Genomic DNA, 16,219 nt, shown 5'->3' with positions numbered 1-16,219 from the left:
GAGAAGGTTTCTGTTGTCATTGTGAGACACACCTTCTCCCAGGTGTGGAACCAGGTGAGTGATTTGCATCATCTGTGTCCCCCTGTCAGTGACAGCTGACTGATGATGCTCAGACACACTCAGGTCAGAGGCAGGTTAATCACCACTGGAATCAAAACATGGATTCTGGTAGATGGAAAGTGTTTTGTAAATAATATTATATTATGTCATATAAAATTGCATTAAACAAGATATGAATAGAGAGGTTCAATACAGAATACTAAAGCAATACATATGAACATTACGTAATCAACAAATTGCCTGTTTCACAGGCTCTTCAGTGAAGCCAAAGCAGAAGGGCATGCGCAGTGAGTCGATTGTTGTTCACTTCCTGGTCCCGTATTTGGAAGGTTTCCTGGCGGGTGGCAAAAAGTAGTCAGTGGACTCAGCGGACTGTGCAGGCTACGTTAGCAGCAGAGTGGGTCATCTAGCAAGACTCCTCACAGCCTGCTAAATAACGCAGGAGGAATGCTGTTCTGGTAATGTCGACTATCGTACCGTGGTGTTGCTATCGCACCGTTGTGCCTTCTGAGTTCTGACTGGCCGACCGCCACGCAATGGCCTCGCCAGTTCTGCCCCCATCCACAGCTGTCAGGCTGTTCGCCGTGGCAAGCGTCGCTTTTCTCCTACTCCCGTCCACGGTCCGTGCCTCACAAGGAGACAAGGAGCCGGTGTACCGTGACTGTGTTAAGCAGTGCGTCCGGACCAACTGCACCGGAGCTCGGCTCAGGGGTTTCCAGTCCACCCAACCGCCATACATGGCGTTGACAGGTGAGGTTTGTGTTGCCGCATACTGTCTGATGATGTTGACAGCAAGCAAGCTAACGCTAGCTGGTAGGATAACCGTGAGTGCACAGCTGAAGTGTGGAAATGTGACCGTATACATGTTCATGCTGACATGGTCAAACGCTTGTCTGCACATTCGCTGACTGTAAGGCAACTAGCGATAAGAACTTAACAACCTCGTACAACTGTGTCCTTTTGTGATGTAGAATGTGGTGGAAGCTACTCAGAACTGTATAACATAGTACGGGAATTAGGCCTATATGAACTCATTTCAGCATATCAGCCTCGGGTCTGTTTAAGACTACGTTTATAGATAAACTACATGAGTTCTTAATTTGTTTGGTGGTCTCTAGCCAGGAAAGACAACTTAGCCCTGTCATTCTAGCTAAGCAGCATCTGGGCGTCAACACCTGAATATTCAGGTCCAACGTGCTATTTGTATTAACCTGCCTATCAAGTTTTTAATATACTGCATGTGTGTGAGTGTGGCATAGACAAGTCAAATACATTTGATTTGTATGGCACTTTTTACAAGCAATGTCACAGAGGGCGTATATCAGACAAAAAGAAAGGTGTGTGTGTGTGTACAGAAACAGTGTGAGAGAGGTAGATGGAGTGTTACAGTGTGTTTCTGACCCCGGGTGTGTTTCTGACCAGGTTGGACGTGCAGAGATGACTGCAGGTACCAGTGCATGTGGACCACTGTGGGCCTGTACCAGGCAGAGGGATACAGCGTACCTCAGTTTCACGGCAAGGTAGGAAACCCTGCCGGAACTACTTCTTTCTTCTCAGCGTCACTGCTGCTCTATATCACATGACAGACATCACTGCTGCTCTATATCACATGACAGACATCACTGCTGCTCTGTATAACATGACAGTGTAGACAGACATCACCGCTGCTCTGTATAACATGACAGTGTAGACAGACATCACTGCTGCTCTGTATAACATGACAGTGTAGACAGACATCACCGCTGCTCTATATCACATGACTGTGTAGACAGACATCACCGCTGCTCTGTATAACATGACAGTGTAGACAGACATCACCGCTGCTCTGTATAACATGACAGTGTAGACAGACATCACCGCTGCTCTGTATAACATGACAGTGTAGACAGACATCACTGCTGCTCTGTATCACATGACAGTGTAGACAGACATCACTGCTGCTCTATATCACATGACTGTATAGACAGACATCACTGCTGCTTTATATCACAACACAGTGTAGACAGCAGACGTTGTTATCAGAGTGTATTGGAGACCATCTGTGTGTGTTTCTCCCTCCAGTGGCCGTTCGCACGCTTCCTGTGTTTTGAGGAGCCGGCGTCGGCGCTGGCCTCGCTGCTCAACGGCCTGGCCTGCCTGCTGATGCTGCTCCGATACCGCAGCGCGGTGCCCCGCCAGAGCCCCATGTACCACACCATCACCGCCTTCTCCCTGGTGAGGAGCGGGGCCAGATAGGGAGCAGGGGTTGTAAGGGCAGGGGGGAGATAGGGAGCAGGGGTTGTAAGGGCAGGGGGGAGATAGGGAGCAGGGGGGAGATAGGGAGCAGGGGTTGTAAGGGCAGGGGGGAGATAGGGAGCAGGGGGGAGATAGGGAGCAGGGGGGAGATAGGGAGCAGGGGTTGTAAGGGCAGGGGGGAGATAGGGAGCAGGGGTTGTAAGGGCAGGGGGGAGATAGGGAGCAGGGGTTGTAAGGGCAGGGGGGAGATAAGGAGCAGGGGTTGTTAAGGGCAGGGGGGAGATAGGGAGCAGGGGTTGTTAAGGGCAGGGGGGAGATAGGGGGCAGGGGTTGTTAAGGGCAGGGGGGAGATAGGGAGCAGGGGTTGTTAAGGGCAGGGGGGAGATAGGGAGCAGGGGTTGTTAAGGGCAGGGGGGAGATAGGGAGCAGGGGTTGTAAGGGCAGGGGGGAGATAGGGAGCAGGGGGGAGATAGGGAGCAGGGGTTGTAAGGGCAGGGGGGAGATAGGGAGCAGGGGGGAGATAGGGAGCAGGGGTTGTAAGGGCAGGGGGGAGATAGGGAGCAGGGGTTGTAAGGGCAGGGGGGAGATAGGGAGCAGGGGTTGTAAGGGGAGGTTAGAAAGTGCACTGAGGACTGGGGTGGAAGACCTCTGCTCTACAGTCTTTCATGAGACTGGAGAGCTATGGCCTGTATACTGTGTATTGTGGTTTGATGGACTGTGTGTTGTCTGCAGGTGTCCCTCAATGCCTGGTTCTGGTCTACCGTGTTCCACACCAAGGACACATATCTGACAGAGGTGCGTTTGCTCTTCTCCAGGCTAGATCTGTGGTCAGTTACCAGACTGTAGACCCCACCAGACCAGGCCTTGTTTGTACCACACTCACCTGTGTCTCTTTTTTAGAAAATGGATTACTTCTGCGCATCTGCTGTAATCCTCTACTCAATCTATCTGTGCTGTGTGAGGTAAGAAGCTACTTACTACCTGAGGTCTTCTTCTCTCCTGTATGAACCTGAGGTCTTCTTCTCCCCTGTATGAACCTGAGGTCTTCTTCTCTCCTGTATGAACCTGAGGTCTTCTTCTCTCCTGTATGAACCTGAGGTCTTCTTCTCTCCTGTATGAACCTGAGGTCTTCTTCTCTCCTGTATCAACCTGAGGTCTTCTTCTCTCCTGTATCAACCTGAGGTCTTCTTCTCTCCTGTATCAACCTGAGGTCTTCTTCTCTCCTGTATCAACCTGAGGTCTTCTTCTCTCCTGTATCAACCTGAGGTCTTCTTCTTCCCTCCTGCAGGACTCTGGGTTTGAGGAGGCCTGGGGTCTCCAGCATGGTGGGGGTTCTGCTCATCCTGGTCTTCACCTCCCACGTTTCCTACCTGACCTTTGTCAGCTTCGACTACGGATACAACATGGCCGCCAACGCTGCCATCGGTGAGTTTGGATCTGAGATTCACCCTGGTCTGGATCTGAGATTCACCCTGGTCTGGATCTGAGATTCACCCTGGTCTGGATCTGAGATTCACCCTGGTCTGGATCTGAGATTCACCCTGGTCTGGATCTGAGATTCACCCTGGTCTGGATCTGAGATTCACCCTGGTCTGGATCTGAGATTCACCCTGGTCTGGATCTGAGATTCACCCTGGTCTGGATCTGAGATTGGATTCCATATTATTAATGTTATCCTGTTAGAATAAAATGTTGTTCCCCCTCCCCCTTCCACCTCCACTCCCCCCTCCCCCAGGCATGGTGAACCTGCTGTGGTGGCTGTGCTGGTGCTGGCTGAACCGTCGGACGCTGCCGTACTGGTGGAAGTGTGGTGTGGTGGTGGTGCTGCTCCACGGCCTGGCCCTGCTGGAGCTGCTGGACTTCCCTCCCCTGCTCTGGGTCCTGGACGCCCACGCCGTGTGGCACCTCAGCACCGTGCCTGTTCACTTCCTGTTCTACAGGTACGCCCCTGCCCCTTTACTTCCTGTTCTACAGGTACGCCCCTGCCCCTTCACTTCCTGTTCTACAGGTACACCCCTGCCCCTTCACTTCCTGTTCTACAGGTACACCCCTGCCCCTTCACTTCCTGTTCTACAGGTACGCCCCTGCCCCTTCACTTCCTGTTCTACAGGTACACCCCTGCCCCTTCACTTCCTGTTCTACAGGTACACCCCTGCCCCTTCACTTCCTGTTCTACAGGTACACCCCTGCCCCTTCACTTCCTGTTCTACAGGTACGCCCCTGCCCCTTCACTTCCTGTTCTACAGGTACACCCCTGCCCCTTCACTTCCTGTTCTACAGGTAGGCCCTGCCCCTTCACTTCCTGTTCTACAGGTACACCCCTGCCCCTTCACTTCCTGTTCTACAGGTACGCCCCTTCACTTCCTGTTCTACAGGTACACCCCTGCCCCTTCACTTCCTGTTCTACAGGTACGCCCTGCCCCTTCACTTCCTGTTCTACAGGTACACCCCTGCCCCTTCACTTCCTGTTCTACAGGTATGCCCCTGCCCCTTCACTTCCTGTTCTACAGGTACACCCCTGCCCCTTCACTTCCTGTTCTACAGGTACACCCCTGCCCCTTCACTTCCTGTTCTACAGGTACACCCCTGCCCCTTCACTTCCTGTTCTACAGGTAGGCCCTGCCCCTTCACTTCCTGTTCTACAGGTAGGCACCTGCCCCTTCACTTCCTGTTCTACAGGTACACCCCTGCCCCTTCACTTCCTGTTCTACAGGTAGGCCCCTGCCGCTCCACTTCCTGTTCTACAGGTAGGCCCCTGCCGCTCCACTTCCTGTTCTACAGGGGCCTACCTGTAGAACAGGGACATCGGAGCAAATGCAATGGTTGGACAGGCTACTACTTGTCTACCTACCTGCCTCCCAGCTGTTGTCAGGCCATGTGTTTTGGAGGAGTGGCTTTGAAAGGAGGGGTGGGATATTTTGGGTTGGATACTTTTAAACTTACCTTACCGAACCCTGCCTTCGACCAGCTCATCTGTCTCTCTCTGTTTCCTTCTGCAGTTTCCTGATCGACGACAGCCTTCACCTGCTGAACACAGAGAAGACTGGGGTTAAACTGGAGTAGGAGGGGCCACTGCTCACACCCCACCAATCAGGGCAGCTGGACTCCAGAAAGGGGTGGGGGCACAGTCTCCATGGCGACCTGCATGACACCTGTGTTCATCAGTTTGAATTCCACCGAAATCAACTTTGTTTACACTTGATTTATTTTTGTTTTGGATTTTGCTGGTTGGTTGAGAGAATTGTCTCTGTGATTTGTGGGGTTTCCAGTGAGTTTGGTGTTTATTTTTTTCTATTTTTTTGCATTCACTAAGCTTTGCCTTTGACTTGAGTTAGCATAGCCCTCAATGGATAGTGGACCAGAGAACCGTGTTCTGTAACACAATATGACACCCAATTTGCACGGCCAACCAACAGTGGTTGGACTACACATATCTAATCTAATTTAACTCCCAGACCTAGCCTAACTGTTGACAGTGATTGGGATCATCACCATGATCCACTAAGCCTGGATCATTGGAGTCATCACATACTCACCTGCCTTCACTTCCAGGAAGCCCAGCATGCCAGGATTTACACAAGCTGAAGATCACAACAGCCACCACACGGGGGCGCCAACGCCTCATGTTCTCTGCTGTTGGGATCCTAGAGTGAGACTGCTTGTGGTTCTCGAATCACCATCTCGCCTTTAGTTCACCAAGTCTATTTACATCACCGCTTCTTTTTCATGTTTGTACATTATTATTATTTAGTTTTGTTTTGCCTTGGGTTCTTTGATCTTCATTCTCGATGACCACTTTGTGCTTTATTTAGTTAAATGTAGCTTTTTTTTTTATTACTATTTTTATTCACTTGGATGGATTAGTTGCAACGAGAGAAATATTTGAACAATCATATTTTGGAAGTGATCTTTGTTCACCTGGATTGCCTTTGCGTGTAGGGAGGGAGGTAGAGAGGGAGCAGTATGCTTTAGAGGAGACGGCTGAAGGTTTACTGTACTCACAATAGAAGAGCTTCGGAGACTGACATAGTGAGTGAGTGTGTGTGTGTGCGTGTGTGTCCTTGTCTTCAGTGCTGTTCTCATGTTCACCTGCCTACTGTTCTGCTGCTGTCCAGTGTGTGCTTCTGTGTTGTGCCTACTTGTACAGGATACTTTCTTTACCATTTTTAACGAGGGTTTGTCATGTGGAGAGTTTTGTCTGTGTGCTTGTGAGGTCCATGTGCTTGTGAGGTCCGTGTGCTTGTGAGGTCCGTGTGCTTGTGAGGTCCGTGTGCTTGTGAGGTCCGTGTGCATGTGAGGTCCGTGTGCATGTGAGGTCCGTGTGCATGTGAGGTCCGTGTGCATGTGAGGTCCGTGTGCTTGTGAGATCCGTGTGCTTGTGAGATCCGTGTGCTTGTGAGGTCCGTGTGTTTGTGAGGTCCGTGTGTTTGTGAGGTCCGTGTGTTTGTGAGGTCCGTGTGTTTGTGAGGTCCGTGTGTTTGTGAGGTCTGTGTGCTCAGCTGCCCCACGTGCACTTTGACTCACGTGCACGTGTAGAACTTGTGTTGAAGCACACGACAGTGTGTCTGTGATGCCTCCGTTCAAGGTTTTGCCTTTGCGATGACCATCATGAACTGATTTAACATGTGTGTGTTTGTGGGGGGGGGGGGGGGGTGCACGAGAGAGACAGATTTAGCTTTACCCTGTAGTATGACCCCCCAGATGCATCAGAGCTATATACACGTGTGTGAGTGTGTGTGTGTGTGTGTGAGAGAGAGAGAGCAAGAGAGAGAGGAGATGGGGGGGGGGGGGGTACTTTATGAAAGCATGGTTGACCATGGGTAAATTTAGCTCCACTGGGAGCCAGGGAGGGAGAGATGTTGGGGGAGGGGGACTCTAACAACCAGAAACAGTGTCACAGGCAACAACTTTATTGGATTAAGAACCACAGACTCCTTCTAAATGCTATTATTTGGTATTGTTTACATTCACGCATGCTACAATGTTCACAACCCAGTATGATGATCTCCCCCTTCTGATGTTGGTGTGAACCATAGCTAGACGTAAACTGCTCTGGAGAATTTACGGTTAACTCTTATCCGACCATAACATCCCAGGTGATTCACCTGTCGACAACCGTTGGAAACTCCGGTGGCTTTAAAAGAGCGGGAGGGAAAGACACCATGAATATTTTACTGTAACCATGGGAACCACTGTCAAACTCTAAAGCGGCGCTCAGCCTCCGTTTGACTCACTACCGCCCTGCCGCCCTGCGCATCACCACCGTGCTCCGAATGCGTTCCCTCACGCCCTCCTGGGTTTGTTATTGTAATAAAGCTTTAAGAATTGAACCAATAAAAATGTGTTTTTGGTTGATAAGACACTTTGTGAGAGTTTTTTTTGTGTGTGTGTGTGTGTGTGTGGGGGGGGGGGGGGGCTAAAAAGTGTAGCTGTCAGTAACTTTGGTCTGTTGTGATGCATAGCTTACAGTCCTCCACTGGTACAAGCCCCAAAAATTCGAGCCTATCAAATTCGAGCCTGTGCTCGTGTGGTTGACCGCCAGTGTGTGAGAGCCGCGCAGCGGCAGACGGAGATTGATGGACGTGGATGAAAAGAACTCATTCTTCTGCCGAACCTCCCTCGGTTGAGGCACACAGAGGACAGTCTGAGTCCATGGAGGAATAAATAGTTTCGTTTATTACACATAAGTAGCCTACCCAAATACTACATTTTAGTTCACAGATTCTAGAAATCTGTTGTTATTTAGAGCATTACACCGCTCTTAAGTTGAAGCAGACCAAAAAGATACTTCAGGATTCCACATCAGGGAGGTGAATTTGGGAGTAAGAAGTAACAGCTTTAACGCAAGAAGGAATAGTACCGTCAGTTGCAGAACACTGATGGGACAAGAACTCTGCCTTCTCCGCTCTCTCTCTTCTGACTCAATGACTTTTTGACTCTGGGCTAAGAGTCAGCCCGCCTTCTCTCTGCCACTCCCCGCTCTGGCCTGCACGGGAGCGCGCCTGCTCCTGTCACGCTTTACTACTAACCGACGCGCCAGAGGCACGGAATTCCGGGGAGGAAGTTACTGGGATTGGAAAAACAACTCCTAACGTGTCTAACCCACCCGGAGGAATATAGGATTTTTTGGCGCTCGTTTGTCGCGGAATACAGCATAACTTTTAGGGACTATGGACTAGCGGTGGTCGGTATCGATGGAGGCCGCGAGAAGTTTTCTGTATCTCCGGGTACTGCTACTCGGAGTGTCGGGCGCGTTGAGCAGAGAAGGTGGGTGACTTCCCCGCTGTCCTACGAGGTTAAATAATATAGACATGCCAAGCTTCATGCGATCCAACACGCTGAAATAATACAACGCACAAATGTTTGAAATTGTTTTTGAGTTCAACTTGGCCCAGAGAGTAAGTCTTCGTGTTACGACAATAAAGTAGACCGCATTCCAATCTGCTCTCCCTGCCACCCCCTCGCGTAGACAGCAGATCACGGCCGGGGTTTATCATGGACCACTGGGATATTGATTATAATAGAATTAAAAACACAGATCTGTATGAAGAGTCAAATTGGCTGTTTGCAAAACGTTGTCTTGCAACTGCACTTAAAAGATGTTATCACACTAAGGAGAGCTAAATGAGTGTAGAACAGGTAAATGCGCCAAGCCGTTCTGAAACCGGCTCTTCTGCTTTGTGACAACACCAATCAGCGGAGAGGACAGAACGAGGTAAACAAAAACAAATAAACAGAAAACAGGCAGCGCATTGTGCTGGTCAAGCACTCATGACGAGGTCAATCATTCACTCCTTGGCCTAAAGAGGATATTGTTCTCTGTCCAGCTCGTGCCACCATGGTGCAGAAGTAACCGAGAGTGATACTGCCTTTCAGGCAGAGCAAAGTACTGAAAGCACAGGTGGGCCGAACCCTACTCTGGAAAGCACAAGCTAATTTTCGATAGACACTATTGAGGTCACTGCAGAACAGATACGGAGCCGGTTTTATTGTGTTTCAGACTTCATACATGACGCTGTGGAACAGGAACAGGAGGGGAGAGGCCTGTCGCTCTCCCCTCCTGGCTAAATGCATGCACAGATCAATAAAAACATTTATCACAGGTCAATAAAAACATTTATCACAGGTCAATAAAAACACTTAATGACTTTCTCTGGAACCGTGCAGTACGCTATCACACAGAAACACTACATGCAGTACGCTTTCACACAGAAACACTACATGCAGTACGCTATCACACAGAAACACTACATGCAGTACGCTTTCACACAGAAACACTACAAGCAGTACGCTTTCACACAGAAACACTACAAGCAGCACGCTTTCACACAGAAACACTACAAGCAGTACGCTTTCACACAGAAACACTACATGCAGTACGCTTTCATACAGAAACACTACATGCAGTACGCTTTCATACAGAAAGACTTCATGCAGTACGCTATCACACAGAAACACTACATGCAGTACGCTATCACACAGAAACACTACAAGCAGTACGCTTTCACCCAGAAACACTACATGCAGTACGCTATCACACAGAAACACTACAAGCAGTACGCTTTCACCCAGAAACTTGTTCCGGGAGTACAACGGTACTTAGGAACGGTTCGCTTGACCCGATGTTAGTTTCCTCAAGGATCACAATGACTCTTGCTTAGAGACTTGTTGCTCTTGTGGTTAGTGGTAACTGATTTAAATTTTTGGTTCTCGCTGTGATATATTGTTTTATTACTGTTGCTTGCTTTTTTTCCACAGGTACACTTGCACTTATAGCTGTTCATGTTGTTTGGTTGTGACTTGTTTAACTACATGCTCTTATGGTTCTTCCCTTTGGCACTTACTTTGGTTGTTCACAATGTGTGCTTCATGTTTTGGCTACTCGCGATGTTTTTTGGCTATCTTGTTGTTATGATCAGTGACCTATGCACTTTGTAAAGCTCTCTCTTGGAAGTCGCTTTGGATAAAAGCGTCTGCTAAATGAATAAATGTAAATGTAAATGTAAATGTAAACACTACAAGCAGTACGCTATCACACAGAAACACTACATGCGGTACGCTTTCACACAGAAACACTACAAGCGGTACGCTTTCACACAGAAACACTACAAGCAGTACGCTATCACACAGAAACACTACATGCGGTACGCTTTCACACAGAAACACTACAAGCGGTACGCTTTCACACAGAAACACTACATGCAGTACGCTTTCACACAGAAACACTACAAGCAGTAGGCTTTCACACAGAAACACTACATGCAGTACGCTTTCACACAGAAACACTACAAGCGGTACGCTTTCACACAGAAACACTACAAGCAGTAGGCTTTCACACAGAAACACTACATGCAGTACGCTTTCACACAGAAACACGACATGCAGTACGCTTTCACACAGAAACACTACAAGCAGTACGCTTTCACACAGAAACACTACAAGCAGTAGGCTTTCACACAGAAACACTACATGCAGTACGCTTTCACACAGAAACACGACATGCAGTACGCTTTCACACAGAAACACTACAAGCAGTACGCTTTCACACAAAAAAACTACAGTCATCCAGCATTGTAGTCATCCCAGTGTTGTAGTCATCCATCAGGGGTCAGAAGGTGAAGACGGGGCAGCTGGAGACGGAGGCTGAGGTGTTGAATATAAACGTGTTGGAGACAGGATCTAGTAGACTGACCATTGTGTTTGGGTTTGGTGAGGAACGGTCCTGATTGTGCTATGTGTTTTGGTTTAAAAGCTTGCACATGTACACACACACACACACACTTAAACGTAATTACTATGAAACAGGTGACATGAGTTCCAGCTAAAGCTTCATTGTTGTCTGAGCAGGTTAGTCTGCTTTGTATGTACAGGTTCTGGGCAACACACACACACCTCGTCACTTCTGTCTCATGCTATGTGATGATGATTTCTACACACACTGATGGAGAGGTACACACACACACACTCACACACACACAAACATACACACTTGTGCATGCACACAGAGACACACGCACAAGTGGGTGCACACACACCCACACACACCCTGGTTGTGGAACCACGGCTATTCCAAAGGTCAGTGGCTGGCTCTCAGGTTCAAGCAGCCATGTGTAACTAGCCTCAACCCTAACCCCAACACTAGCTTCAACCCTAGCCTCAACACTAGCCTCAACCCTATCCTCAACCCTAGCCTCAACACTAGCCTCAACCCTATCCTCAACCCTAGCCTCAACCCTAACACTAACACTAGCCTCAACCCTATCCTCAACCCTAGCCTCAACCCTAACCCTAACACTAGCCTCAACACTAGCCTCAACCCTATCCTCAACCCTATCCTCAACCCTATCCTCAACCCTAGCCTCAACCCTAACCCTAACACTAGCCTCAACACTAGCCTCAACCCTATCCTCAACCCTAGCCGCAACACTGGCCTCAACACTAGCCTCAACCCTAGCCTCAACCCTAGCCTCAACACTAGCCTCAACCCTATCCTCAACACTAGCCTCAACACTAGCCTCAACCCTATCCTCAACACTAGCCTCAACACTAGCCTCAACCATAGCCTCAACCATAGCCCTAACACTAACAGAGAGAGTTATTATTGTGTGTGCGAGAGTCATTGCAGGTGTGTGTGTGTGTGTGTGCATGAGGAAGACCTTCAGCTGTAGATCCTGTTCTTCCAGGTGTGTGTGTGTGTGCATGAGGAAGACCTTCAGCTGTAGATCCTGTTCCTCCAGGTGTGTGTGTGTTTGTGTGTACATGAGGAAGACCTTCAGCTGTAGATCCTGTTCTTCCAGACAGTTGAGCAACACCAGTTGTTCTTAGAGCAGGAAGCAGGAAGAGACGGCTTGAGACCTGCAGAGGGACGAGTTTTGTTGCGGAGACTTCTGCCTTGTTTTGGTTCTGGCTTTTCCTGGACAACCACAGACAGACACAAACACATGCACACGACCACACATACATCTGCTCTGCCCCTCTCAGTCATTGTGCTGTACACACACACTCACTCACTTGTACACACTCACTGAGACACTGTATTGCACGTACGCAGACACAAACACATAATATACAGGCACACATTCGGTGTGTACACACACACACACACACCCTGAGCAAACGAGCAGGTTTCCACACATAGGTGTGTTCTCCTGGAGACGCCAGCGCCACGCGTCATGGTCACATGACCTCACCCAGCCTGTTGACCGCGTCACTCAGATCTGGAGACTCATTACGTCATCTCTGACCCCCTGCAGGGAGAGCAAACACAAACACTTTGATTTCATTGAGAGGAAATCAAAATATTTTCTTCAGCGAATCAAACTGAATCTACAGGTTTGATTTTGTGTTGGGATCAGACTGTCTCATGACTCCTGTATGACCACGCTGTGTGGTGGGTGATGCTGAATAGCTGTTTTGTTTCATATTTTTCGCAAACACAGCCTGCCCATCCACGCTACACAGACATGATCCTGTCAGACTGTCCTCCTAGGTGGGTGAAGGCAGCCACAGACCAGCAGAGCAGAGTGAAGGCAGCCACAGACCAGCAGAGCAGAGTGAAGGCAGCAACAGACCAGCAGAGCAGAGTGAAGGCAGCAACAGACCAGCAGGTCAGAGCAGAGTGAAGGCAGCCACAGACCAGCAGGTCAGAGCAGAGTGAAGGCAGCAACAGACCAGCAGAGCAGAGTGAAGGCAGCCACAGACCAGCAGAGCAGAGTGAAGGCAGCCACAGACCAGCAGAGCAGAGTGAAGGCAGCAACAGACCAGCAGAGCAGAGTGAAGGCAGCCACAGACCAGCAGAGCAGAGTGAAGGCAGCCACAGACCAGCAGAGCAGAGTGAAGGCAGCCACAGACCAGCAGAGCAGAGTGAAGGCAGCCACAGACCAGCAGAGCAGAGTGAAGGCAGCCACAGACCAGCAGAGCAGAGTGAAGGCAGCAACAGACCAGCAGAGCAGAGTGAAGGCAGCAACAGACCAGCAGAGCAGAGTGAAGGCAGCCACAGACCAGCAGAGCAGAGTGAAGGCAGCCACAGACCAGCAGAGCAGAGTGAAGGCAGCCACAGACCAGCAGAGCAGAGTGAAGGCAGCCACAGACCAGCAGAGCAGAGCAGATTGAAGGCAGCCACAGACCAGCAGAGCAGAGTGAAGGCAGCCACAGACCAGCAGAGCAGATTGAAGGCAGCCACAGACCAGCAGAGCAGAGCAGATTGAAGGCAGCCACAGACCAGCAGGTCAGAGGGTGAAAACCTGCTTTGACGTGTCTCACGTCTAAGTTGTGTTTGAATGAAAACGAGGAGGTCTGATCATTTCAACCGACATGAAACACTTTTTTGCTTGATTTTTTTGCTTCCACTCAACCAGCAGTTACTGCCCTTGTGCTTGGAGGGGCAGATGGATTCTGAGTCTTGTGTTTTATCTGGTTGTATATTTTACTGTACTGTCGCAGTGACTTTTCTCCCTTTCTCCTCTCGTCCTCCTCCGGTTCTCCTCCTGTCCTCCTGTCCTCCTGTTCTCCTCCTGTCCTCCTGTTCTCCTCCTGTTCTCCTGTTCTCCTGTCCTCCTCTTGTTCTCCTGTCCTCCTGTTCTCCTGTTCTACTGTCCTCCTCCTGTTCTCCTGTCCTCCTGTTCTCCTCCTGTTCTCCTCCTGTTCTCCTCCTGTTCTCCTGTTCTCCTCCTGTTCTCCTGTTCTCCTGTCCTCCTCCTGTTCTCCTGTCCTCCTCCTGTTCTCCTGTTCTCCTCCTGTTCTCCTGTCCTCCTGTTCTCCTGTCCTCCTCCTGTCCTCCTGTTCTCCTGTTCTCATCCTGTTCTCCTCCTGTTCTCCTCCCGTCCTCCTGTTTTTGTGAGGATAGTCTGGTGAGTGGAAAGTCAAGTTGCTAGGATACAAGTGTACAGAAAGTTGTGAGCCAGCGTTAGTGAGCATTATAGCACACTGCAGTGTTTTTTGTGTGTGTATTGTTTGGGTGTGTGGTAGGTGTGTGTGTGTGCTTGGATGTGTTCTGGGGTGTGTCGGGGTATGTGTGTGTGTTGTTGTCTGTGTGTTTGGGTGTTACTGTGGGTGTGTGTGAGAGTGTGTCTTGTGGGGCAGTGGCACGTGTTTAACAGGGTACTTATCAGCCAGAGAGAGAGAGAGAAATGAAGGAGGGAGGAAGAAAGGAGAGACAGAGTGGGAGAGGGAGGATGAGAGTGACCATGAAGGAGTTAGGAGAGAATGAGAGATCGGGAGCAGGAGGGAGGGAGGGGGAGGGAGGGGGAGGGGGAGGGGGAGAGAGAGTATTTTAGGCCCTGTCGAAAGGCTGACAGACAAGGCCAAAGCTATGTACAATGAACTAAATACACTCTCTAAACACACACTCTCTCTCGCTCTCTCGCTCTCTGTCTCGCTTGCTCGCTAACTAGCTCACTCTACCTCGGGTCAGCATTCTGTTTTGTTTTAATCTGTTTATTCTGCCTAAGATCTTGAATCAAAGTTTGTGTGTGTGTATGAGTGTGTGTGAAAGAGAATGTGTGTGTAACCCTAACCCTGACCATACCATTCCACTTCATAGTATAAGTATAGACAGTAAGAAGCTGTTAGATTGGATATTTGATCCAACATACCAGGTCACATGGGCCGAGCAGACCAATCACAGTCACAGACAGATGTGTGTCCATTAGGAATGTTTACACTCTATAAATCTGATCTTCATTTAATTTTTACTTCTTATAGTGTTTCTGTATCCACTATAGAGCCAGCTACCGGAGCACTGTATTGTATCGACAGCTATTGAAGTAGCGCACATACAAATATGTATTTAAGACAAGAGTCCATGTTGGTGTGCTGAAGCACAAGATGAAGACCACCAGTCTCCTCTGTGTCTGAGAGGGAGCGGAGAGCGATAGCAGAGGAGGGGAGAGAGGGAGGGTGGGTGGCAGGAGAGAGATAGAGGGTGTAGGAGGAGGAGGGGAGAGAGGGAGGGAGATGTGATAGGGGGAGTGGAGGAGGAGGGGAGAGAGGGAGGGAGATGTGATAGGGGGAGTGGAGGAGGAGGGGAGAGAGGGAGGGAGATGTGATAGGGGGAGTGGAGGAGGAGGGGAGAGAGGGAGGGAGATGTGATAGGGGGAGTGGAGGAGGAGGGGAGAGAGGGAGGGAGATGTGATAGGGGGAGTGGAGGAGGAGGGGAGAGAGAGGGAGGGAGATGTGATAGGGGGAGTGGAGGAGGAGGGGAGAGAGAGGGAGGGAGATGTGATAGGGGGAGTGGAGGAGGAGGGGAGAGAGGGAGGGAGATGTGATAGGGGAAGTGGGGGAGGAGGGGAAAGAGGGATGGAGGTAGATGTGATAGGGGGAGTGGGACGGTGGTTGGTCATCAGTAGTTTAAGACTTCCAGGAAGAAGCAGTATGTCTTCACAAGACATGAGACTGCGGTCACATACTGTACTGTAACATGCATACCTCTGTATGTGTGCCTGTGTCTTTGTGTGTGTGCCTGTGTCTTTGTGTGTGTGTGTGTGTGTTTCTCCAGTGTGTCTGGGGACTGACATGAAGCTGGACCTGCCCTCCAGTGAGCAGAACCACTACCAGATCCTGAAGCTGCTCTACTCTGGCTGCCAGGTCGTCCACGGCAACCTGGAGATCACACACCTGCACGGCCAGCCAGACCTATCCTTTTTGCAGGTCAGCTATGTGTGTGTGTGTGTGGTGTGTGTGTGTAATCTATGTGCATCATCATCTTCACACACTGACGTGGAAGTGGTGTCCACCTTACTGTGTCTCCCCCCCAGGGCATCGTGGAGGTGCAGGGGTATGTGCTGGTGGCTCATGTGTCAGTGAGCATGATTCCCTTGGACAGCCTGCGCATCATCAGGGGCAGCCAGCTGTTCAATAACTCCTACGCCCTCGCCGTGGTGGACAACACAGCCGCAGGGGCGGGGCTTAGGACCCTGCGCCTCCG

At 50.0% G+C, this 16,219-nt stretch overlaps 2 protein-coding genes across 3 annotated transcripts in view; both read left to right on the top strand.

The window, feature by feature from the left end:
• The first annotated feature begins 386 nt into the window (after positions 1-386).
• On the top strand, positions 387-7,060 carry pgap3 (post-GPI attachment to proteins phospholipase 3). Of its 2 annotated transcripts, XR_010877533.1 has the most exons (9): positions 387-810; positions 1,483-1,580; positions 2,122-2,274; positions 3,028-3,090; positions 3,196-3,257; positions 3,584-3,720; positions 4,031-4,235; positions 5,295-6,508; positions 6,764-7,060. XR_010877533.1 is itself a non-coding variant. In XM_067245576.1 (8 exons), the coding sequence occupies exons 1-8, from the start codon at positions 597-599 to the stop codon at positions 5,356-5,358; spliced, it is 996 nt and encodes a 331-aa protein (XP_067101677.1). In that variant the 5' UTR covers positions 387-596; the 3' UTR covers positions 5,359-6,749. The 2 variants fall into 2 exon arrangements, 1 of the variants encoding a protein (XP_067101677.1); XM_067245576.1 differs by lacking the exon at positions 6,764-7,060 and having other exon boundaries at positions 5,295-6,749.
• A 1,275-nt stretch (positions 7,061-8,335) lies between these two features.
• erbb2 (erb-b2 receptor tyrosine kinase 2) overlaps positions 8,336-16,219 on the top strand; it is a 19,030-nt gene continuing 11,146 nt past the window's right edge. Inside the window, exons 1-3 of the mRNA XM_067244073.1 lie at positions 8,336-8,562; positions 15,791-15,942; positions 16,050-16,219. The exon at positions 16,050-16,219 is cut by the window's right edge and continues 11 nt beyond it. Of these exons, the coding sequence (XP_067100174.1) occupies positions 8,490-8,562; positions 15,791-15,942; positions 16,050-16,219 (395 nt within the window). The 5' untranslated portion in view covers positions 8,336-8,489. The remainder of the gene's footprint in view (positions 8,563-15,790; positions 15,943-16,049) is intronic.

This window comes from Osmerus mordax, chromosome 10, assembly GCF_038355195.1.
Source record: "Osmerus mordax isolate fOsmMor3 chromosome 10, fOsmMor3.pri, whole genome shotgun sequence".
Classification (NCBI taxonomy): domain Eukaryota; kingdom Metazoa; phylum Chordata; class Actinopteri; order Osmeriformes; family Osmeridae; genus Osmerus; species Osmerus mordax.
Note: the sequence above shows the minus strand (reverse complement) of the source record. Positions and strands in the feature narration are given on the sequence as shown.